Source organism: Gossypium arboreum, chromosome 12, assembly GCF_025698485.1.
Source record: "Gossypium arboreum isolate Shixiya-1 chromosome 12, ASM2569848v2, whole genome shotgun sequence".
Classification (NCBI taxonomy): domain Eukaryota; kingdom Viridiplantae; phylum Streptophyta; class Magnoliopsida; order Malvales; family Malvaceae; genus Gossypium; species Gossypium arboreum.
The window spans coordinates 109741403-109767857 of NC_069081.1; the positions used below are offsets into that span (position 1 = coordinate 109741403).

The 26455-nt window shown below is 31.9% G+C and overlaps 3 protein-coding genes and 1 non-coding gene across 13 annotated transcripts; 2 read left to right on the forward strand and 2 right to left on the reverse strand.

Moving 5' to 3' along the window:
• Positions 1–2456: 2456 nt before the first annotated feature.
• On the reverse strand, positions 2457–3350 carry LOC108485074 (uncharacterized). The gene is made up of 2 exons (XM_017788933.1): positions 3139–3350; positions 2457–3096 (listed from the first exon to the last, which is right to left on the reverse strand). Exons 1-2 carry the CDS (start codon positions 3348–3350, stop codon positions 2457–2459), a joined length of 852 nt encoding a protein of 283 aa, XP_017644422.1.
• An 879-nt stretch (positions 3351–4229) lies between these two features.
• LOC108484090 (uncharacterized) lies at positions 4230–17285 on the forward strand. 10 transcript variants are annotated; one of them, XM_017787735.2, is made up of 21 exons: positions 4230–4442; positions 5168–6602; positions 7298–7351; positions 7438–7529; positions 8387–8511; positions 8763–8921; positions 9023–9246; positions 9710–9760; positions 10078–10119; positions 10838–10991; positions 11105–11212; positions 13381–13630; positions 13977–14162; positions 14261–14309; positions 14455–14615; positions 14725–14919; positions 15020–15119; positions 15312–15439; positions 15814–16002; positions 16079–16623; positions 16767–17285. In XM_017787735.2, exons 2-21 carry the CDS (start codon positions 5171–5173, stop codon positions 17050–17052), a joined length of 4530 nt encoding a protein of 1509 aa, XP_017643224.1. In that variant the 5' UTR covers positions 4230–4442; positions 5168–5170; the 3' UTR covers positions 17053–17285. The 10 variants fall into 10 exon arrangements, with proteins under 10 accessions (XP_017643224.1, XP_017643223.1, XP_052878653.1 ...); XM_017787734.2 differs by having other exon boundaries at positions 4231–4442; positions 5126–6602; XM_053022693.1 differs by having other exon boundaries at positions 4231–4442; positions 5126–6602; positions 7298–7339.
• A 3944-nt stretch (positions 17286–21229) lies between these two features.
• On the reverse strand, positions 21230–22463 carry LOC108485926 (protein SOB FIVE-LIKE 4-like). Its single transcript, XM_017789766.2, has one exon. It carries the CDS (start codon positions 21995–21997, stop codon positions 21581–21583), a length of 417 nt encoding a protein of 138 aa, XP_017645255.1. The 5' UTR covers positions 21998–22463; the 3' UTR covers positions 21230–21580.
• A 434-nt stretch (positions 22464–22897) lies between these two features.
• Positions 22898–22982, forward strand: LOC128285812 (small nucleolar RNA SNORD24). The gene has a single exon (XR_008276360.1). It is a non-coding gene; the product is annotated as a small nucleolar RNA SNORD24 (small nucleolar RNA).
• The last annotated feature ends 3473 nt before the right edge of the window (positions 22983–26455 follow it).

Consider the following 26455-nt stretch of genomic DNA (forward strand, 5'->3'; position numbering starts at 1 on the left):
AAATTGGACCCTAATTGGATTACCCGTCCGGGCTAAATCCATTTTACACATATTCTTCGGGAGGGCTATATCAGATAGGATCACCCGTCCGGCTAGATCCTTTTTACCGTCAATTCCTTTTCGAGATCCATCAATTTTCCTTTCATTCAACCAGATTTCTTCCCATTTTATCAAATATATCAATGTTTTATAAATTTTCATACAATGAACATTCAAATCATATTCACATCAATAACATACAATCTCAAGCATTTCGAATATAATTCAAGTTACGAACTTACCTCATTGATTGCTCGTTTTTATTATTTCATTATTCGATATATTTTCTTTTCCATGATCAAGTCTCGTATTTGTGTCGTCCGGATCTTTATAAATAAATTTGATCATCATTTTCATTCATTTCATATTCTAATACATTTAATTAATGCTCTAGGCAAAATTACCATTTTGCCCCTAAACTTTAATTAATGACGATTTCATCCTTAGGGACGGAAAGTAAAATTCTTGCAATTTAATCCTTATTTCCAACTATTATTCTCATATATAATGATAACAGTCCATGAATTCTATAAAATATCAAAATTTTCCATAATTTCAACACTTTTCAATTTAATCCCTAAAACATGTTTTCCCGATCTTGAACTAAATTGATAATTTCGTTAAATTTTTGTAATTTAAATAATAAAATAATCTATTTCATGCAATTTAGTCATTTCGACATTTTTACAAAATTGCCCATAAAATTTTACTTTTATTCAATTTAGTCCCTGAGCCTAAAACATGCAAATTAGCCATGCTAGATGAATATTCATACATATTTTCCTCCTCCTCCTCTCCATTCCACATCCTTAATTTATATAACATACAACAAGTAACATTATCAATAATTTCACTATTTACTTATATGTACATTCAAAACTGTCCATTTGCGTCATAGTCACTAAATTATTTATATATTAAGCTACAGAACTCGAAATTAAGATCCGTTAATTTTTCCTGAAACTAGACCCACATGTATTCTTATCATAAAATTTTCAGAATTTTGGTTTATCCAATTAGTACAGTTTATTCATTAAAGTCACCCTGTTCTGCTGTCTGACAGTTCTGACCCTTCTTCACTAAAATTAATTATCTCCTTTTACAGAATTCAAATGATGTTCTAGTTTGTTTCTAATAAAACTAGACTCATTCAGGATTCTATAAATATAAATTTAAGCCTCTAATTATTTTTCTTCATTTTTATTATTTTTCAAAGTCTGAACAGGGAACCCGAATTCATTCTGACCTTGTCTCACAAAATTCATTATATATCAAAATTTACAAATTCATTGCTTACACTGTTTCTTCTATGAGAAACTAGACTCATTAAGATTTAATTCCATATTTTTTTCATCTTCTAATTCAATTTATAAAATTTATGGTGATTTTTCAAAGTTAGACTACTGCTGCTGTCCATAACTGTTTTAGTGCAAGATATTAATTACCATGTTATAACACCCTTATTTTCTTTTTCTACACCATTTCTCATCACTTTCTCTTATTTTCTCTTCACTAACATATCAAGAACATAGGACCTTATGTAATAAAACTCTACTATAACATTATTTCCATGATTTATCAACAATAACAAACTTAAAAACATATTGAAATCTTGATGTACTTACCTTATTCTCTTGATACCAATCTTTAACTTGATTTTCTCTCTCCTCCAGCTTCTATTTCTTGAATCCAACTTGATATTCTAACTCCCCATGTTCTCCTTAACATTTTCTCTCTTGGTAGCTATGGAAATTCATTTGATTTTTGGGTGAAAATGGTGAATTTTTGGTAAAAGGACCAAATTGTAAAGAAAGTAAAACTTTCTTTCTTCCTCTCTTTCTCTCACGTTAGTTTGCATGGAAAGGAAAGATGATGAAAATTCTTCATCTTTCTTTCCTTATATACTAAATAAATAATAATAAAATAATATTAAATATCTCATAAAATATTAATAAAATAATATTTATCTAATTAATTAATTTAAAATATCATTAACATAATCATTACATTCTAGAATTCTCTCTCTTACTAATTGACCATTTTGCCCTTCATGATCTTTTAGAATTCCATCCTTGAGTCATCATTTAATTTGGTAAAATTGCAATTTAGTCCCTCATAGTTCTTCACTTATTCAATTTGGTCCTAATTCATCCATTTTCCTTAGTTTCTAGATCATTCTACCCTTAAAATATTTACACTATTGGTCCTTCAACTTTTCATATTTACACTTTAACCCTTTAAGTCTTGAGTATTTACTCTTAGGCAACAAAACTTTTCTAACTTTTACAATTTAGTCCTTTCCTGAATCAAGATATCATAATTTACTTCCCAATGTTGCCATAACTCAAAACTTCCCTTTTTATCACTTTATTTTCTTATTTTATTATATCAAGGATAATATATTACTGTAAAGATTTTCAGGGTATTACAGGTTGGTTTTGGCCAGGTCTGCCTTTTTCTTTACAGACCCTTTCAACATGGCCCTTCTTCTTGCAGTGTTGGCACATAGCATCTGGCCTGAACCAACATGTGGTCTCTGGATGACCAGGTCTTTTACAAAATCTGCAGAGTCGATCTCCTCCTCTTGCAGCATCAGGCTTAGGCCTATTTTTCCAGTTCTTCTTGCCTTTATAGGCTGAGGTGCTTGAGGCTGTTTTGGCCTTAGCTTGGAAAACACCCTCCTGGTGCTCTTCCATTCTACTAGCTCTCCTTTGCTCCTGAGCATAAAGAGCATTGATAAGCTCAGTTAGGGAGATGGTTGCCAGGTCTCTCGAATCCTCTAAGGATGAGATCTTTGCCTCATATCTTTCAGGCAATGTTGAAAGCACCTTCTCCACAATTCTTGCTTCACTGAACTGTTCTCCTAGTAATCTTATGCTGTTGACCACAGCCATTATCCTGTCTGAGTATTGTTTCACTGTCTCATCTTCCTTCATCTTGAGATTTTCAAAGTCTCTCCTCAAATTCAACAATTGCTGCTGCCTTGTTCTTTCAGTGCCTTGGAACTCCTCTTTGAGCTTGTCCCAGGCTTGCTTGGGAGTCTCACAAGCCATAATTCTAGTGAAAATAACATCAGAAACACAGTTCTGAATGCACTACATGGCCTTGTGCCTTTTGGTTCTCTCATCTGCATGTTGCCTGATTTGAGCCATTGTTGGATTGGCTCGAAGTGGGGTTGGCTCGACATCAGTGTTGACAACTTCCCACAGATCAAAGGCCTGCAGGTAAGTCCTCATCTTGACAACCCATATGTGAAACCCCTCACCATTAAAGACTGGTGGTGCTGCAGAAGAAAAGCTTGATGAAGCCATTCAGTTTACTACAACAGGTCCTTTAAGATGAAAGCTCTTGATACCAATTGTTGGATCTTGAAGCAAAGCAACAAGCAAAACAGGAAGCTTGTGCAGCAAGCCTCGTGGCTTGTGGAAGAAACAAAGACAGAGTTTTAACAAGAACAGAAAAACGAAAGCAAAGAAAATGGAGCATAAGTTGAATGAAATTCAATGATTTTTCATTAACTGAAAAAATGGCATAATGCCAATACATAAAACCAAGCTTTTTGCTTGTGAAAAATCAACATAAAGTCAACTAATCTATACCAACTACCACTAATACATTGGAACTTACAAAACTAAGCTTGTACACTTAAGTATAGTTGGTCATCAGCTCCTACATCATCAAATTACATCAAATTCAAACTAAACTTAGTTTAAAATAAACTAGAACACATTACATAAACTATGGTTACAAAAGAAACAAAATAAACAGCTTCAGCACAGTGGCTTGGCAGCTTCTGGTTTTGGCCTGCTCTGCTTGTTTCTGTTGGCTGGTGCATGAGCTGCATGGAGGGCCACATTCTAACAATAGTATTAATTCCCATCTAGCATACGTCTCATGTGAGTTAAATCCAGCTCACACCCTAAATTCAACATACAATTTGACTCTACATACAGATCCTCCAAGCCTTTATCCATTTATAAAACAAGTCACATACCCCTACTCATATAACAACTCGACATCTTTCAACCACCAATAATAACTCACCGCATCCCATGGTGTGAACCATTATCATTCCAATAACTCTCCGTACCTCCACGGTGTAAGTCGCCTTGTCAAGCAATTTCCAATATTTTGTGTTGTAACAAATTTGATATTTGAGAAAGAAAGAAAGAACCCGTTAAACCAATGCAAAATTTTATTAAACAACAAAAATAATTTACAGGTGGGCCATTAATGTTCACGGGGCACATATAAAATAGTAATATAGTAAAATTAAAATTAGTTAACGCGGAAAAGGTAGATCCAATCTATAAAACTGTGGGACGATAAGCAAGGAATGACCCAAACTCAAAGTCAAAGTGCAGCTTCTTCTTCTTATCTTCTAAAGGCAAACAAAATTGCAGGTCAGTTTACCAATCTTCTCTTCCATTTCTTCTTTTCTTTGGTGATCAGTTTTGTATGTCTGTCAAGCTCTTGTTTGATTTCTGTGTTTGGTGCATGTATTGTAGTATATGTTTCAGATCTTTAATCACGTGTGTTATTTCTCTTTTCTTTTTCCATACAGATTTATTTAATTTTCAATTTCTTTTAGTGAGTTTCTATATTTGCAGGGTAAATCACAATAACATGTACTTAAACTGGTTCAACTTTAGATAATAACTTAATTTATTTTATTTTAATCATTAAATTATATGTGCTTCTGTCTCGTGCTAAATATTTACTAAATTATACGTGCTGTCAGTTCATTTATCCATGTAGGTCAATATATATTTTATTTATGTAACTGGCCGCATAAACATCCATACATTATTAGACATTAAAAACTAACAATTAGGACAATCAACTAATCATACGTTATCATGTGTCAGATCTCATCCTGAATTGCCAGATAAACTTTTGTGGTATCATACTTCACACTTAAGCTAAAATGCTACCGTCTGTTACCAAGGCAAGTGGGCCAGGGTTGGCCGAGGTACAAAAGGTGGAATGGGCAGCTAAAGAGATACATTTAACAGATGATAAACATATAGTGTCTGAGTTGCCAAGATGTCCAAACTGCTCTTCATTGATTGCATTGTATTTGCAGGGAAATTATGAGCTGACAGCTATTCCTCCCTTATTCTTTCAGCGCATGCAACTTCTCCAAATATTAGATTTGTCCCGTACTAGCATCAAATCTTTGCCCAAATCTCTTCCTAAGTTGGTTGCATTAAAAACACTCTTGTTACAAGGTTGCGATCTCTTCATAGAACTGTCACCTCAAGTTGGGAAACTCAAAAATCTTGAACAGCTTCATCTCGATGAAACTCAGATCATGGATTTGCCCAGAGAGACCGGAAAACTACTCAAGTTAAGACAGTTGAAAGTATCATTCTATCATTTATGTGGCAAAAAGAAGTTGAAATCGAACATTTTGATTCACCCTCAGACGATATCAAATCTCTCACAACTTGCAGAGTTAAGCATTGATGTGAATCCTGCAGACAAAAGGTGGGATGATTCTGTGGAAGCCGTTCTGAAGGAAGTATGCAGCTCAAAAACATTGAGGACTCTTAGCTTGTACCTGCCCACGTTCCAACTTTTAGATGATGCATCATTGATATATCCTTCCTTGTCACGATTTAGATTTACTGTTGGCCATCATAAAAGGAGAATCATATCTCGTGTACCTCATGAAGTTGAAGCAGAATTCAGAAAATGGGACAAATGCTTGAGGTTTGTGAATGGTGAAAACATCCCAATTCAAATAAAAGCGGTACTGAAATATTCTAATTCATTTTTCTTGGATCACCACACAACCGCTATGAATTTATCTGAATTTGGGATCGAGAATATGAAAGGGCTAAAATTTTGCTTGCTGGCAGAATGTAATAAAATGGAATCCCTAATTGATGGAGAGATGCATTATGGAAGAAATGAAGATGACCAATCTGAATCTGACCCTGGTTCCGTACAACACATGCTTGAATCCCTAGAATATTTGAGCATTTATTACATGGAGGATTTGCAGTGTATTTGGAGAGGAGCAGATAGTTTTGGATGTATGTCTAAGTTGAAATTCCTGGCGCTGCATGCATGCCCCCAGCTGAGTAAAATTTTCAGCCTTACTTTGCTTGAAAATTTTATCAACTTGGAGGAGATAATTCTTGAGGACTGCCCCCGAGTCATTAGCCTTGTAAGTCATGCATCCGTCAAGCCTATCATGTCTGATAAAATATTTCTTCCAAGTTTGAAAAGATTGCTGCTTCTTTACCTTCCTGAACTGGTCAGCATTTCTAATGGCCTATTGATAGCACCAAAGTTGGAAAGCATTGGCTGTTACAATTGCCCAAAGCTTAAAAGTGTATCAAAAATGGAATTGTCAAGCAAAACTTTGAAGATAATCAAAGGAGAATGTGAGTGGTGGGAGGGTATGGATTGGAACGAAACAGAGTGGAGAGATGGGCCAGGTTATCTGATGCATATCTTTTCCCCTATCGATAACCAGAAAGATGTGATGACCCAAATGGTAGAAGGTAGAGATCCACATGAAGCAACCATACAAAATGAAGATCAACAACTAGGTAATAAATCTTTTGACCTTTTTCCCCCTTTTCATTCATCATCTAATTTATTAGCATATGTCTGAGATCAATTTAGTGAGTGCTTGAACCCTTTTTTTGGGAAATTGTGTAGTTCTTATCATCCCAAGAAAAGCTGGCATAGCTGGCTACAAAAAGTACAAACTAAAAAAGCAGTAAGCCAAGAAACTTGGAACAGACAAAGCTCCGGAAACATCCTTTCATATTTCTGACCAAATCATATAAATGTTGGCAGTCCCAGCAACTGGCATGATAACTGAGATAAAAGCCTTACTTTCTAGCCTTTGCTTTACCCAATAAAATTCTATGGTCCAGATCCAATCACTTTGTTGTCTCTGTAAACCGCAGAACTTGAATTCCAAACTTGCTGTGTGAAATCACAAGCAAGAAACAGATTATCCCTGGACTATTCAACATAATTACATAATTTGGACAGAGCTCTCCAGGAGCTAATCTTCTTTTAGTTGGCAGTCTATAAGAATGTCCTTGAGGACAGTGATTGGATTCCTTGGGAATATGGTATTAAACCATAAATCTATGCCAATAACTGTCTCTATATTCTCATGTATGTATATTATGGGAAATAATATGAGAAAATGCGCCCTCATTAACAAAAAAGTTTGCTGTTGACTGATGAGAAGTGATGATTTTAACAGTTCTCATTTGAACATTGGTAGGCGATCAAAAGCCGCTTGAGGTTTCAACACAAGATCATCGAGGCAAGTGCTTGGGTAATTTTTCTTTGCAACTTTTATGAAACAACTTCTATTTTTGGTTTCTTTAACTCATTTAGGCATTTGTGGTTAATAACTGTTAGATTATACTGAGGAGAGAATGATGGGGACAGATGTGAAAGAACCTCCTTCGGGATGCGTATTTCCTTCCAATCCTTTATGTATGACTTCCCATGTAAGTACATATTTACAGATCAACCAAAAACAGCATATATGTTTTCTTCTTGTTTTATTCAGAGGTTTTACTGTCATGAATGTCTGTATTTCAACTGTAAGTAGCTGACATCTTTAAACCATCCCAATCATTTTTTCCCAATTCTTTGTGTCTTAATGAATTTGGCTTATCTAGATTATCTTTCTTCTTTTAAACAGAAAAGAAACTGTGTAAATCTAAGTTATACATGCCAATCTACACATACAAGTATTTGTAGCCAAGTGGCCAGAATTTTGTTATATTTTGGTCCATGTCCAGATTTGATCCCTCGTATTGAAGTCAATCTCTTCAACAAATGGCAGACTTATGCGGCATAACCTTCCCCTACTTGATTTCTCCCAATTTGCTGTTTGTTGGTTTTTATTCAAAATAATAATAATTTCTTTAAAAACATTGCATGCTAAGTTCTGATTTTTTCTTCCAACTGAATACCCTTTAATGTCAACAAACTTCCTTTTTAATGTTTTGAGATGGGCAAAACACATATTAAGGCGCTTTAGATTGCCATTTGATGTGTGTTGTGGGGCCAAAATTTTCAAGATGGCATGGTATGTCATCGCCTACTTCCAAATCATCATGTTAAGGCCGTTCCTTGACTTTGTTAAGGATTTAACTGTAATCAACATTTTATGAAAGTAAAGGACTTAACTGATTTTATAAACAATCCTTGTATTGAGGAGCATGATAAGCCATCCCCACAAGGATATCTCAACCTTCAGCAACCAAATGTATTTAATTTGGTTTTGTTATTTTGAGTCTAATCTTATTGTCAGCCTCGATTTGCTATTATCATTACTCTGAATTTATTCAAATTTCAGGCACCAGAACAAGCAAGGAGCTTTACATCAGGGAATAACAAGAGTCTAGAAGATGATGAATGTTTTCTGGTTCCAAATATTGTTGAAGTAGACGTAGATGAAGATGAACCTAAGGCCAAAAGATGGTCAGTTCAGCATTTTATTTTTATGTAAATTTTGAAGTGGCCTTCACTTCCTTAAACCAGAAAGTTTGCTTTGCTGCATTTGCTGACCCCATTTCTCCAATATAAAGTGCCTTCAAATTTCTTTCAGTTTTTGCGCCAAGGATGTAATTAAACTAGAGGAAATCGATTCTACAAGTGGTTTGGTTAAATAATTGAGCTTACGGATTACAAAAAGAAAAGTTTCATTAATGCAGTGGTTTTACAATCTGCAGGAACTGTACTGAGAATGAAAACATGGGTGTCATAGGTTCTGCAAGCAATACCACGCAAGGGAATAGAGCTGCAAATCAAATCAGAAGCAAGGTACTGGATGATGGTTATAGATGGGGGAAACTGGGGCAGAAAATGGTCAAGGGTAATCCCTATCCAAGGTGATTACTTCACCTAATCTTGTCCAGAAATTCTGAAGTTGCTAAACAGTTTTGTTTATTTTATTATAACTTTCTCCATGTCTTTTATCCACTCTGTATAGGTCATACTACCGGTGTTTGTCAACTTGTTGTCTAGCGAAGAAATATGTTGAGCGAGACCCCCAAGATACAAGCTTTTTTGTCACCACCTACCATGGGCTGCATAACCATGATGAGTGGAATTCCAGGGGGTTGTCTAAGTTGCACTCTCAACCTTGTATTGATCATAGGGCCAATAACGTGAAAGATGCTGCTGAGGCAGCGAAGAGTATCTGCCCTACAAAAGGTGGAGATACAGTACTCTTCCTTGATCGTCATATTATCAGTTTGATGCAAAATAGAGAGTAACGATTTTCATTGAACCTTGAATTTTACATAAATAGGAATGTTTTTATCATCTGTTTTGATGATTAATACTTGCGTCAGAAAATTTTAGAGGTGTGGAGTTTACAACAATTTTTGCAATCTGTAAATGATTTCTGTAGAGTGTGTTGATAAGTGCTTAGTGAAAGATTGAATGTAAATCAAGAGAAAAAAAAAAAAAGGGAATAAATCATTTTATATCAGTAATTTTATCATAAAAACTTCAGTGATGGAGAAATTTGCTCGACTTTTCTGTTTCTCTCATTGGCTTGCACTAGAAATTATATCAGAAACATTACATTTAACAGCAGCTATACAATGCCTAAAAGATAAAAGGCTATTTGAGAAAAATTGTTACTAAAGTCTGGTTCATTTGACATTGGCAGAATATGGAGATGTATTTCAAGCTTCAATACAAAATGAAGGAGCACACCCAGGTAATTATTTCTCAACCTTAATATTTCTTATTTTTTGCTGTCAACTATCCCTAAATACAGATATAGAAACAGAGATATCTGTGAGGAATGAGCATTTCTTGAAATATGTATCTTCCATATCATTTTACAATTTGGGGGTTAATATTAATAAATAACTAACATAAAAGGATTGCATAAACCTGAATTTGTCTAGGGGCTTGTTGACCCAAGCCATGTACAGTATTGAAACTTTCTAGATTTATTTATCCTTATTTTTCTGTTCATTTGGAATACAAATATGCTCTTATTGATGCATTGTAAATTGGGAGAATTTTCAGGTATTCCTGAAGCTTCAATACAAGATGAATCCCAACAATCAGGTAATGTTGTTCAATTTGAGTCTTTGAGAAAATGTATTATTAGCATTTCCTTGTTTGACCCACCGAGTAACAATATTTCTGCTTCTTGTTGTACTAATCTTTTTGGCCAGTAAGTATTTTTTGTCTAGCTAATACAGTGTCATTCAATCATACAACTTGATAATTTATGTGTAATGAAGGAGAATTGAGTCCTTTAAGCCATGTTCAGCTCATGGATTAGCTATGTGAGATTGAAACTAGTGGTGATGGGAGATTGATAGCCTAGTGGTGAGATTGGGAATTACTGCGATTAGATTGAAATTAGTGGTGTGGTTAGAAGGAGCCAAACTGTGCCACAACATGCTTTTCCGATCAGCATGGTGTTGTATGATTGGACCTAAAAGGTGCCAACTGCACTGAAATATAGCCCCCGAATGAACCAGATTAGTCTTCTTTTGATTGATACTTTTGCTTTTCAATGAAGTTGGGTTCTCAAATGAGCTTAATTATGCTGTGCTTGATTGATATGATACCCTTGCCAAGGGTGAATGGGAGCAAAAGAGTCTGATAAATGAGTTAACACAAGGAAGAGAACCCAGGCAACTCCAAGTTTATCTAAATGTTCCTCCTTCTTCTTCTTCTTCTTCTCATGAAACTCAAAAATTGTTAGTCCAAAAGATTCAAGCTTTGTATGAGAAGGCACTTTCAATGCTGAATTGCAATATTACTTCTTTGACAGTAGGAGTTGACCCACAACCCTCTGCACTGGAAATCATAGTGTCGGAGTCAACAGAGTCAACCCCACTTCCTCTTACTGGAAGCCCCTTGAGTGGAGACTTTGATCGTTATTTCAAAGAACAGTATCAGCTCCATTTAGATGCCTCCAAGAAAAGGTATGCAAGATAAAAACACAGGCACTTTTATAAAGGTATATACAACCATTATTTCATGCATTATAGGTTAATTATGTTTTATTCATTTACTTTTTGTTGTTTATTGTTTGCAGCGAAACTCGACAAGTCGGAGTAAGGCCTGGTACAGACTTGGCTCCTGATGATGGCTTCTGTTGGAGAAAATATGGACAAAAAGATATCTTGGGAGCAAAATATCCAAGGTTTGCCAATCACCTTTAAAGCATGCATAAAACTCTCTGTACTAGTTTTAATGACATGATACATCAAATTATAAATATTAAAAAATTAAAGCGTAATATCAAGAGAAAGTAGACATAAAATTCTTTTTAATTTGATTTTTCTATCCACATTTTCACATGAATTATTTAAAATATAAATATTATAGCATTTTATAGTAATATCTTTTAGTTAATTGATCTGATAATTTTTGAAATTTATAATTTAATTGGTAAGTTAATTTTTAAAACTATAATTTTGTTATATATTCAATTTGGTATTTTAAAGTTAATGATATTTATAAAAATATATAATATGTTGTAGAAAATTTGCTATTACCTTCTATTATTAATTGTTGATTTTTGTGTTATATATTAGTTTCTATTATTTTATCTAAAATAAATTTTACTTTACCTCTATTTTATTAATTGGTTACAAAATATTATCATTCACTATTATGTCATATATCATATATTATTATTTTATAATTATTTATCTTTAAATTTATAAAATTATTAACCTTTTACTAAGTATGTTAAATTTTTACTAATAATTTTATTTAATAAAAATTTCAACATATAAAAATACCTAAGTTGGAAATTGATTATAGATTGACATATCTATAGGATTTTAATACCAAAACTTAATTTTTCCAAAACTATTAAAACCATCAATTTAAGCACCAATTCAATTATTAGAGACTAACCATTAGATTACATGCCAGTGTTACAGCACATGCTAGACAACATGTGGAACTACCACGTCATCTAACATATATCGTAACATTATATCTATTATTATAATTTTGAAATTAAGAAAAGATAAATCATAGTTTTTACTATTTATCGTTTGGAGAAGTTTTATTTTAATTATCAAATTAATAATTTGATCACCAAATTTCTATGTTAGTCAAATTTATTTACTAATACTTTTTGTCTATGTATTTATGGTTCATTGAAACTCATTATAGAGGGTTAGGTTCGAATCTTATTATGTGTGTATATATTTTATTTTTCTGTATAAAAGATATAAAATGACAATACTTGTAAAACAATACAATTTACTTTGTAAAGTAAGGATATTTTAGTCATTACCTAATTAAATTGGTGTCCGATTGACTCATGACTTCAGTTGAGTTAAGTGCTTAATATCGATCCCCATCTAACTTTCACTTAGAAGTTATTCTCTCTGACTGTGTGTGTATATATTAATAAACTATATATACTAAATTATGGCACAGTCACAATGTGGATAAAAATAGAATTATATAACAAGTATATTTATAAAAAAATTGATATAAATACTAAATATAGTTTTGGTTAAAATGGTAGAGGCTTGGGTTCAAATCCTATTATATGTGTATATTTCTTTTATTTTTCTATATAAAATATATAAAATGACAAAAATCCTTCAAAATAATATAATTTACTTTGTAAATTAATGGTATTTTAGTCATTACTAACTGAGTTAGTTTTCGTTTAACTCATGACACCAACTCAATCAAGTATTTAATTGAAATTTTGATAAATAAATTCAATTATCAAAACTATTAAAATTCATTACTTGAAACATTTAATATCCATTTTATCTAAATAAATTTAAATATTTATTGCATACTACATCAATCACTTAAGAAATTATAATTGAAATATGAAAATTTTTAATTTTAAGACAAAATATTAATTATTTTATAGATGTTAGTGATTAAATTGTAAACTTTTGACGTTAGATGATATAAATAAAAAATTTTAAAAATTAACAATCCAAAATTGTGAAATTATCTTAATTTCATGATTTATATGGACATTTAAACGTAGCATGATGAATATTTTAACAATACCATGCAACACATGATAGATGTTATATTGTTTATATCATTCAATCATTTGTGACTAACGACTAAGAGATCAAAATTCAGTATCCTTAATTTTGGTACATAAATTGATCATTCTGGTAGTTGCATGACCAAGTCAAACCTGCTGAACACTTGGTCATCGTATGCCTTTTCGTTATCAATCATATATTACTGTTGATATTTGGTCTGCTTCAACTTTAAACCATTCAAATTGAAGAACCTTTTTGAAAGAGTCCTAGGTTGCAAAGCCTGACTTTTGTGTGTGTGTGTATGTTAACCATTCTTTCTGGATTGTAGAAGCTTCTTCCGGTGTACCTACAGACACATCCAAGGTTGTTTAGCGACAAAGATAGTACAAAGATTAGATGATGACCCAACAGTCTTTGAGATTACTTACTGCAGAAAGCACACTTGTAATCTAGCCTCCAATGTCATGCCTCCCACAGCACCTTCAAGAAATCAAGAACATGGAACCAGAATAGAGCCACAGCAGCAGCATAGCCAGCTACCAGAAGAAAACCAGAAACAACAATCACAAGATTTACTGGTGAGCTTCCAGAGAGGCCTTAAAGTTATAGCCCAAGACTTAGAGACACCTGACTGAACATATCCTTCATTCCCTAATATTTCATCTATAGTTCATTTTCATTTGAAACTTTTAGAACTCAATTTTGAATGAATGCACTTCTAGAAAAATGCTTCGAAGACCTTGTTTGTGTGTATGAATGTGTGATACTTCATTTAGTGGTCCAGCCTGATAAAGGAGCATTAGTTTCATTATCAGTTTTAGTGCCTCTTGTCAACTTTAATTTGTAAAACCGAAACTTTTTTCTTATGCCTATGCGTAGCTTACATTATAGACTTAACTTTTGTCATTTTTGTCACATTTGCAGGTTTTGCCATCAACACCTGGACAATGTGTAGAGCAGTCCTTGAATCATAAAAGCAACTCAGGCAATGACCAGAAAACTATCAGTCAGGAAGACAATAATTCCACCATTGTCTGTCAGGCATCCTCACCTAGCCCTTCTGATTCTTCAACAATGATACCTCAACTTTCTGCAGCAGCACTTTCAATTGTATGTATATATCTTTAATTTGTATATTATTAATCTTGTTTATCCTCTTAGCCTGGTTGGCCTTCATCAGCATTTGATTCGATTTATTCAAATTTCAGGCACAATTACAAGCACGGGGATTTGAAGAACCTGCCAAACAAAATCAATGCAAGTACCTTTTTTTTTTTTTTTCATTAAGTCAACTTTTCAGTTCAACAATTTTATAAGCTACAGAATGTACATGAATTTTGTTTGTTGATCAGTATATATGAATTACTTGGAAAATCTTATAAAAATTCTTTGGGTATTGAAGTATACAAGAAACATTATCCGCCAATGTTGGGAGATGAAGTTTGGCGTCTAGACAGAATTGGTAAAAATGGAATTATTCATGTAAGGCTGGCCTCTGAAGGCATTAACACAGTGCAAGACTTCTTGAGAATGTCGGTCGTCAGTCCTGGTGAGCTTAGAAGGGTAAGGATTTGCAATCACTTGACTAGCCCAGAAACTGATATATGCCAATTTAGTGTATGTATTTCTTAAATATAATCATAAATGTCTTATTTCAAATCATGTTGAACAGATTTTAGGCCCTAGAATGTCTGAGAGAATGTGGGATAATGCAATCAAACACGCCAGAACTTGTGTTATGGGAAACAAATATTATGTTTTTCGAGGCTCAAATTACAGAATCTTGTTAAATCCCATTTGCCAACTCATGGGAGCAGAGATTAATGGCAGTATATATCCTACTCACACCCTGAGTAATATTGACACAGTATGTTTTATGAAAAGCTAAATAATTTATTTATTTTGGGTCTTAAATATCTATTAGTCTAATATTCATTAAATTGTGAACCTGGCATTTGCAATTGCAGGTATATCTTGAAAAGTTGGTGAGACAAGCATACGTAAATTGGTCTTCCTTGGAAGAGAGAGAAGGAATTTCCAATGAAATTATTGCCCTTCTAACGCAAGGTAATTCATTTTCCAAGGAACTTTCATAACATTAAACTTGAGCTTGTTTTCAGGGCCTTTTTAGTATTGTTTTACTTTTACATATAGAAATTTGCAGAATATGAAATTGCACTTAGAGTTCATTTACGCATAAGAGCTACTTTTTACCCCTTATTTGTCATCCTAAAATCAGTTATGACTTATCATTGTCAGATATCATGGCACAAAGGACGGGGGCAAATGTGATGAATACAATTCCATCTAATTTGCCTGCCATGCCTCCTCCTGGTCCTTGGTTAGCTGAACTTCCAGATCACCCTGTTTTGATGGACAACTCCAATGTAAGTACATATTAGCGCCCAAGGTATTGGTTTGAAAGAGGTGACAAAGTAAGCTTTAGGAGACGCGTAAAACGCGTCAATCACCTCTGAATGATGTTTCTGTAATATTCATTTTCATTCATAAGTTTTAGAACTCAATATTTAATATATTCAGAGTTTGAAAAATGTTACGGATCTCCCTTGTTTGCGTGGATGTTTGAGTAACATTTCACTTGGTTGTCCAGCCTGATAAAGGAGCATTAGTTTCATTATCCATTTTAAAGCCTCTTTCAACTTTAATCTGTTTTCAAAACCGACTCATTTAGTTTTTGTTTATCGATTTTGCCTATGTCTTACATTATTGGCATGACTCGTCTCTTTTGTCCCATTTGCAGGTTTTGTCATCTCCAACAACAGGAGAATGTGCGGTGCAGTCTTTGAATCAGAAAAACAATTCAGGAAATGACCGGCAAACTATCAGTCAGGAAGACAATAATTCCACCATAGTCTGTCATGCGCCCCCACCTAGCCACTCTAATTCTTCAGCAATTATATCTGAACTTTCTGCGACCACACTTCCAATTGTATGTGCTTAATCTTGTTTATCCTCTTAGCCTGGTTGCCTTCGTTAACATTTGATTGGATTTATTCAAATTTCAGGCGCAAGTACAAGCACAGAGTTTTGAAGAACTTGCCGAACGAAATCAAAGCAAGGGGAATTTACAATTGAAAGCATGTTGCTACAAACAGGACTCTAATTTAACTAAGAGTGGAAAAGCAGCTGATGCATATACTTGGAAGTGTTATGGCACCAAAGGATTGATTGGAAATAGAAGAAAAAGTTATTACAATTGTGCACACCCTGGTTGCCCAGCTAAGAAGTCAGTTGAGAAGTCACTAGATGGGAAGAGCTTCATAGTGCTTTACAGAGCTTCGCATAACCATCCTGAGTCACTGCCTACTAGAACTTCATCACTATCTGCATGTTCTCACATTCGGGCTTCCAATCATCTTACCATCAAAATCCCGGATAAGTCCTTTGTCACATATGAAGGTGGACAAATGGATATGGATGGATCTGTGTTTTTTATGAGATCAGCGGAGGATGAAACTGAACTTCAAACTTTAATGGATAAAAAATTTGATCAGCCTTCTGATGGACATAAAGCAACCGTTGGTGCAGGTGTTCGTAAGGCCAAAAAAAGGTTAGTCGAAACTTGGATCACCATTCTAACAATATTATAAAGTTGCCTCTTAGATTTACAAAGAACGATCTCAAAACTGAATGCTCTCTGTTCTTTTTTTTTTTTTTTTTTTTTGGCTTGATCTAATTTAAATACTCAAATAGTTTCAGGAAACGTGCAAAAACAAACACTTTCAAGTTATCAAGCGTTACTAAATTTAGGGAGAAGGTAGAAAGTTTCACCGGAAAGCATACGAATAAAGTACAGGAAGAAAATTTAATGAGAGGAATCCCTAGGAAGAAAGCATGGGATGCAAACCTAAAAGAAATCAGTGGCAATGATATCCATTGTGTATGGCAGAATGTAGACGGCCCGTATGAACCTGATGGGACGAGTCAACCGGAAATCATACAAGCTGATCATCCAATCATACGCTGCATTCCTAGATGAATATCTTGACTTGGGTTGGTACTAGAAACAATACTAATAATTTGAAAATACTTTATGCCTTCTTAGACAGTAGACACCCATTTGGCATGAGTTCATTCCGCACCTATCCCTAACATTATATTGAAAGAACGAAAGGAGAAAATATTGTATAACTGGCAAACTTTTTTAACTATTTCATAAATATGTATTTATAAATAAATAAAACTAATAAAGTTTTTTTCCTTTTTATCTAAGCTGCTGTATACATTGAATCACAATCACTGAAGTTAAAAATCTAGTACTCTACTACTCACATTAAATTACTTATTCATGCTTTCATCTTTTCGCTTGTATCAATGAAAGTTGCTTGTTTTATACATGCACGCCTACATACAAATGTGCATATATGTACTATACATGCATGCATGCATACATACATACATGTATAAACTACTTTCCTTTGTAGTTTGTCAATTGTATGATGGGGATCTGGGACTGGAAAGCCCGGCAGAGCCAGCTAGCCAGTTTGAGGAAAAGAAAAGTGAGCAGATGGATCTTCCATGCCCTGCAGAAAGCTCATTTTTGGTGGAAAACAACATTGTCACCCTAGAGGGATGGGACCATCTCCGTGGAGCCCGACCTGAGTAATGAGATTGACTCTTTTGAAACCCTGAAAATGAAATATGCTTAGCTGAATTCAACAACTAGTCACATGCCCTGTGTGAGCTTGTTAATTATATATACATATTTCTTAGGTGACTTTGGGTCCATTTCAGAGTTATGATATCAATGAAGTTGCATTACTTTAAATGACTCCCATTATATGTAGGTGAAGACAGAAGATCCAACTTCAAGATTTAACATAAATATTTGGTTATTTTCCTTCTCTAATTATTCTTCATCATTTCTCGAATATTTTGTTAAGTGCCAATGAATGAAATGTACTTGACAATTAAAAGAAAAAAAAGCAAAGCCCCATTCCTATGCAAACAAGACATCCCCTGTAACAACCAATAATTAGGTGTACCTGAGGGAATGAGAATTGTTGAATTTTAATCAAAATCTACTACATTAAACTTGGAATCTAAAGTGAAACTGCACCCACCACATAAAACTTGTATGTTTTTTTGGTTATGATTAATTAAATTATTGAAGTAACCTAAACTCAGCAGTGTTGTTTAGATTGGGATTTGCTGGCTCAAACTTTAATCATTGTGAACAATAATGGAATGAGTTTGGAAGTGGTTTCATTTGTTGGGTAATGCAGAAGAATCCAAAATTGGTGAAACCCGAAGTTTGCCAAAACCAGCCAGCATTACCTGAAAGGTACGTGATTGTATTGGTTGGGTCCAGTCGTCCAAAGACCTGTTGCTGTTGAGTTGGCCAATGGCTTGGTGGTCTTGGAACTGTCTAAATCCTTGGCTAAATTACTAAAATTCGCTTCACCCCACGTGCAGGACACTGTGTCCCCCCCTCCTTAATGGAGCCACCATGATAATGGTGCTTTCCCTGTAGTGATGCTAATTAGGATGTTACCTAAAATACAAAACTACTCTAGAAGTGTTAATGGGGGATTAAAAATAGGTGCTTACCTAGATTCGTCCGGATTCAATTTATTGGTGGATTAGTCTATTTCATGTTTGTTCTGAATAATCATTCAAAAGAAAGAATTTTGGGGAAATCCGTGGAGTGCACACTCGGTGAACCACAAAAAAAAAAAAAACCCAGATTATTAAAACCCCAATTTGGCGGTCCTTCATTCGGTGAACCAAAACCTCCCGTGCAACTTCCATATTAAGTCATGAATATGACTCTTGGTTTAGGTGTCTATGGATTTATAATGAAGTTCCTTTTCCTTTCTACAACAAAAACTAATCTGTGAATATAATATTTGACTAAGGATTTGTCATTTCTGTAGGAGTAACACCCGTAGACGTCAACTAGGTGTAGATGGATGATCGCTTTTGCTGCAATTTCCAATGATTCAATCATCTCCTCTTCCAATTTCTTTCTTTGCTATTCACTTTGATTGTCTTGTTCATCAAATTTATCATTACTAGAATAAGGGTATAACTCAAACACTGACATATTTGAAGTGATTGTTAGCACTTAATATAATAAAAAACGGTTTCGTATAGTACAAAGCAGCGAGTAAAAATCAGCAAAAAATCGAGCATGTATCAAACTGAAGAGGACTGCAATAAAACCATCCTTAAAATTACTTGCAAAAGCAAGATTATATGCTTAAGCAAAGCTAAAAAATATGCTATTAGAGCAGAATTTTTTTTTTTAAAAGTGAAGACTTATTAAACAATGAAAAACAAAAATAAACATATAAAATTTAAGACAATACGAGTCCAAATCGACTTATGAAATTATTTATTATTTTAAAATACTCTTAAAATGTAAACAGATTAAGAAGTCGGCGAGAAACCACTCACTTTCCAAGAGAAATTACTAGTAGTTGATGGAGTTTTAATAATAATAAGCATCGTCATATGCCTATCACAACTTGTGAAAATTAAAAAAATACTCACAAAATAGATCTTTAAACTGAAAAAAGAAAAAGATGAATGAAGAAAAGAAAGAGTTAATGAATGAGAGAAAAAGGTGGGTGGTAGCCAATTCGAAATTTGCACCACCATTGGGAAAAACAAAAGAAAAAAAAAACAAACAATTTAAATAAAAAAAAAGAAGTTTTTAAGATTTCGTAATCTAAAACTTTTTAAGGTTACAAAGACTTCTGATGTTTATTTATTTATTTTGAGTAATTATATCTTGTCTTATGACAAAATATGTTTAAAGGTAGAGGTGCTCATGGGCCAGGTCGGGCCGGGCCGAGTTCAACTAAAAATTTAAGTCCATTTTATTGGGCTCGGGCCGGGCTGGGCCCAAAAAATAGGCCTAAAATTTTACCCAAGTCCGACCCAAATAAAAATACTAAAATTGGCTTAGCCTAGCCACTTTGTATTTATTTTTATATAATTTTAAATATATATAATACATCAAAAATACTAAAAATCAAAATAAATATTTTCCAACAAATTAAAAATAAATTTTAAAAATATGTAGATTTAAATAGCACTAAAATAGATGTAACTTAACAAGCAAATACCTCTAAAATAATAACAAAATTAATAATAAAATAAGTTTTATACAATATCCAAACAATAACAACAAAATTGTAGCAACTAATAGTAATATGGTAGCAAAATAGATGAAAACAACAAGAAAATAACATTCAAAAACAAAAAAAAAAAGCATATTGTTTTTTCATTTCGTGAATTCTGGCTGGGCCTGGGCCAAAAATACCTTGCCCAAGGCCCGGCCCATTTTTTAAACGAATCTTATTTTTTTGTCTAAGCCTATTTTTCAGGCCTATATTTTTGCCTAAACCTTTTTACATTTTGGGCGGGCTTTCGGGCCGGGTCAAGTAACCCGACCCATGAGCAGGTATATTTAAAGGTAGTTAGGATTATTTGTTTAACTCTAAAGGTAGTTCAAAATTGGAGAAGATCTTTTAGACAAAAAAATGTTATTAAAAAAAAGGTTTGGATAAATTTTTTTTTGATTTATTTATAAAGATTAGTATTCTTCCCTCAGCACATGTCCTTTTAATTTGTTATTAATTTTTTAATATTTCCTTAAGACACAAGGCAGCATTTTACTCTTGACTTGTGAAGTTAAAGTTTTTAATTTTAAAAACTCTACTAATTGTGTACTAAATAATTTTTTATTTAAAGCATAAATTAAACTTGAGTTTTAATCTTTAAAGCTTGAGCTCAATTGGATCTATTTTCAAGTTTATAATGTGTTAGTTTTTTTCTTTTATATATGATGTATATTATTTTATATAAAATTAAAGATAATATACTATAATTCAAATATTGAAAAATATGCTAAATTCCTTATGTTTAGAAATTTAATAAAAGAAAAAATATGTCACGGTTGTAATAGAGATATATAAGTGGGCCTTTTGATTCATAAAATATAAGAGTATTTTCGTTAATAGAATTAGGAAATGTAATATTAGTTATCACATTACTAGATATGTTAGATTATTATTATTATTATTATTATTTGATTGGAAAATTGAAATATAAAATTTTATTGTTTAATTCATGAAATGTAGTTTAAAAATTTAAAATTAAATATTTACAAATATTATGAAACTTAAAACCCATAGGCATAACCAAAATTTAAAAAAAAAAAAAAAAGAGTATACCCGACACTTTAATTGAATCCGAATCCGAACCTGGAAGGATTGGTATCTCCCTTCCTACTACTACAACTGCACAAATTCTTTGTGCTTAATCATTAATATATTCGAGAAGGATATAAATTTCACATTAATGGAAGCTTATAATTCTTGATTCAACTCTTACATCAGAGTTTTCATAATACCACAAAACATACATATATACCCAAGTTGTTACGCTGAATTCTGATAAAACATTTTTGCCTGAAAAACCAGCGAAAATGCATGGGGGGCAAGAATTTGGAACAAAAGCCAGATGCTTTGTCTTACCTTGTAACCAGTCGACAAGTATCATATAAAGCTGGTTTTGGTCTTCAACGGCGTCTGTTTCTTCACTTGTTTGTTTTTCATTAACCCAACCTTATGCTTCTTCTCCTTTGATTTCCTATCTTTCTTGCCCGAAAAGAAATTCCTTTCATCCTTATCATCATCTTCTTCTTCTTCATCATGCTTGAAATATAACGTCGTCGTTCCACGGTGGCCTTTATGGCTTGGACCTGAAGAAGCATCAGACGCCATTGAATCATCACTGTCAGCGTCTTCATCAGCATGGTTATCGACACCATAAACACCTTCATCATCAGCTTTTTCACTGTGTCCATCGCCGCTGTCGTCGCCGCCGTGTATGGGGGAACCAATGTACATTGTCCACCCTGATTCACTACTGTGGCATTCCTCGATGCCTCCATAGATTTCGGAAGACTCCATAGTAAAAAGAAAGGAACCCTAGTAGAATAAAGTAGATGACAAAAGCTTCGGTAGATGGAGTTGTTGTAAATATAATGAGCAGAAAGGATGTGTATTTAGACAAGGCATGAGCATGAGAGCAGCTTCATCTATTTCACTGTCAAAACCAGCTTTTGATGACAAAAGGAAACAACAGATATACCCATCTCATCACTTATTTGAAAGCTACATAAACAAAAACGACACGCAAATATGTATATACATAGATATAGAAACTGAATGATAGATATAGATATAAATTCACCACCTGGAAATCTATACACCCATTAATTCTGACTTTGAATCAACCAGAAGACAGCTAGAAGCTGTCAAAAGAAAGTGAAATTTATCTTACTCAACGCATAAATACCATAAGTTTCTTAAATTTCAAAGGACAAAAGTTGTTGGCTTTGCATTTCTCATTATGATAATTTTGCTGTGTCTACTCCCCATGCAATGTTTTTTTTTTAAAGATGCCATTTATAAAATTAATTTTAAATAAGCCTAAAAGGTGTACAAACATCCAATCAAAAATTAAATGACTACTTTGAAAAAAGATATTAGCTACACATTTAAGTTTTAGTGATAAAAAGATTTTTCTTCACAAAATTATCATTGACCAGCATGGCAAATAAAAATAAAATTATACATACAGATTGAATTTGAATAATATTATCCAAGTTCAAAATTCATTTCAACCCAAACAATTATTATTTTAGATTTTTCTAAATGAGTATAAACCTATAAAAATTTAAAAATTATAAATAATTGTTAAAATATATTAAAAATTATAAAAAACCCAAACATGGAAAAATTAAAAGTTATTAATAATTTTTTTATATTTTATTGAGAAAATTTTTATTTTATCTAACAAATAATTAGTGCCTATGATGTGAGGAATTATTTGCCACTCTTCTCGGGTTTAAACCACCATTTCATTATTATTTCCACCAAGATCTCTGAGGCCTTTTTTCAATTATTTTTTTGGATTTATTTTGTTTATTATCGTTTTCTGTAGTAAAATAAATTCTTGGTTTTATAATTTTTGAGGGAATGTTTTTTAATGGTTGTTTTTTATTTATTTATAAATATTAACTTATTTTTGTGGTGTGAAATTAAGTATTAAATGATATGATAATGATTTTCAATTCTTTTGAATTTTTATATTTAAATTTTAATAACTATGTCGATTGAGTCTTAGTTTAATTGGTATGAGTATTGTTGTCAATGCAAGAAGACGTGAGTTTAAGTATTTTGAAGTGCATCTTTCTCCTATTTATGGGTTGAGGAGGGCTATAAATAAACATTGTGTCAAAAGATTAGATATTAATAATTGTTACTAGTTTTTTTTTTTTAAGTTTAAACTCATCTAGATTGAATATGAATAACCATTTGTCTATATTCATTATGTATGCACATTTTATTATGTTTTAAATTTAAAAATCTTTAAAGTTTGATTGACATGCCATACCACGTGATAGCTTCTAATAGTCAATAACAATTAACGGTCAATCAATTAATGATAATTAACGTTCATAAAATTAATTAAAATTTTAAAAGTCACTAAAATTTAATGAAATGTACTTTTTTCACAATATTTCAATTAATTTTAAATTTTTGACTGAGGGTTTTAAAAACTTTAATTTTATTTATCATTTTTATTATATATTGTCCTAAGGTATTAAGGACTTTTATAACTATCTTCTAGACATTCTCTATATAATATATAGCAAGTGGTAAAAAGTATTTGTAAAATACTTATTAACAGAATTCTCAACATGAACAAAATATATTTTTAAAAGTTTTCTTAATATACTAATTATCAAAATTATAAACTAATAATGTTGTTTTAAATGTTTAGCAAACAATTCTTTTATCAGGTAGGATGAAGCTAGAAATTTATTTGTGGGTTAAAATTATATTATAAATTTTTAAAAGAATTAAAATTAAATTATAAATTTTAAAGGGTTAAAATATACTTTTATCAATATATTAATTTATTATTTCAGAATTTTAGAGAGATTAAGTGAAATTTTATCATCTTGAAGAGGCTAAAGAGCAATTATACTGTTGATTAACTTATAATTTAAAATTTTTAAAGAGACTAAAATGAAACTTTACTTTTTTTTTTTTTGGATGAGAGGGCACATCACTTCCAACTTGCCTAAGTCAATCTAAACACTCAAGTTGGAAATCTTAAAGAATTTTTTAAGGTAGTAAAGGTATGCAAAATAAGAAAGAAAAGTAAGAACACTTAAAAAAAGCTAGAGTAAATACTTTTGATGTATTTAATTACTTAATGATGAATGATACAAATGAGACTAATAGAGGCCTCAATTTATAGTTGAATCCCATTACATCATCAGGACGGGTTGGATAACATCAATAGTTTAGATAGGAACTATAATATAGGGATTAAATCCCGAGTTTAAGCATATAAAAAGATAATAACCATAATATGTCCCAAAACAATTTATACATAACACAATCATTTCTAATATCTTACATCTATATAAAAAAGGATCAACTCCTCTGTTAGTCATTCAACTATTAGCATGCTTTTGTTTTGGTCACCAAACTATATAAGTTTTCAATTTCGTCACTAACGTTTTTTATCGATTCTATTTTTGTCACCCTTCATTAAATCGTTAACAAAAATGATGATGTGACCTTTTTTTAATTGATATAATGACATGTTTAGTCATCAACACTTACACATTCTAGCAAATTGGTCCTAATTCTGAATAATTAAACAAATTCAACCTTTCATATTTACAAATTCTTTCAATTTGGACCCAAGACACGTATTCATCATAAATCAGAATTTCAAATCTGATACAAAACCTTCGGAGAGAGGAAAAGATGATAAAATTAAAATAGACTCTTATTAACAACATAAGAAATATGACGCTGATGAAATTGATAGGATTTAAATAATTTAAGAGTGATTACAATTAATGAGACTTCAAAATATTTGGATTAATTTAGAATTGAAATACAAAAATAGACTCTTTATGACAAAAAGAAATTCCCAAAGTGTTAGACTCTAAATGAATTCTAAAATCCCTAAAAGTTACAATAACAAAGAAAAAAAAAACTTCAAATATAAAAACATTAAAAAGAAACAAAATTACAAATCCAACTTTAAAAACACAAATAGAAAACTAAAATTCTGCATATTTTAAGATTACAAATTTTCCAGTAGATTCTTTGAGTCAACAATGATAGATAAGTTAAAAGAACTAAATAAAACTTCTATTCTGCATATTTTAAATTACCCAAACCCCAAACTTGCAACTTCTCTAAACAAAAGTAATGTTTTTAAGTAGGATGCTAGATTTAAAAATAAAAATAATTAAATAAACCTTCAAAAACTGAGAAACAAGATGGTTCTTTGTTAGTTGAAAATCTCAAGAATGACTTTTGGGTGCCTTTATGAAGAAAATATAAATGTTAAAATAATTTTCCATTTAAAATTTCTAACGTGTTTATAATTCTAATTTACGATAAAAATGTATTTGAGGATTAAAAATTAATTTGTAAATGTAAAGGGTTAAATTTATTGAGTTATTTAAAATTAGGATCAAATTAATAAAATGGATAAATATTAAAGACTAAATGCATTACTATAGTAATTTAAAAAAAAAAAGGACATCATCATCATTTTCGTTAACGATTTAAAGGAAAGGAAGTAAAACAAAATCGATTGAAAATGCACATGACAAAATTGAAAGTTTTTGTAGTTTTGTGAGTTGCATAATTCTATTGGTAACCATAAAGTGTGGTGTGATAGTTACTCACCTTATCTCTTAACCATGAGGTCGGGAGTTTGATTCTTACCCATAAATATAGAGCACATTTCGTGGTCAACCATTTATTTCTTTAGTATAACTTATATTATTCTATTTCGCTAAGTCCCTTAATTTTTTTATTTCATGTGATTAGATAAAAGACAGTTAATTTTGATGGTAATTTTTTAAAAAGAGCAAAAAAGAGAAGTGAAGCTCATGAAATTATAGTACTAATATATTATTACATCAATCTAAACAAACTTCACCTAAAATATGGTTTCAAATTGTATGAGTTTGTACCTATTATTTTTTCAGTTATTGAAAAATTATATTTTTCCAATTTAACCTTTACAACTTTACTGGTTTTGTTGGGTTAGTTTAATAACTTCAACTCTATCTATTCTTCGTATATTTATAATTTAGTCTTTTTTTATTTTTAAAATTTTAATATCTCTATTTTTACATTTAAAAATATAAATTTAATTATTAATATTAATAAAACTAAAATAAATATAATGAGAATAAATTCTAAATACATAAATTTTAAGTGGAATTGAATCATGCTTTTACCATCAAACTTTTTATTCTATAATTATATAAATATTACATGTGAGAGGTAGATGTCAAAATAGCTTTTTGTTTCTGCTCT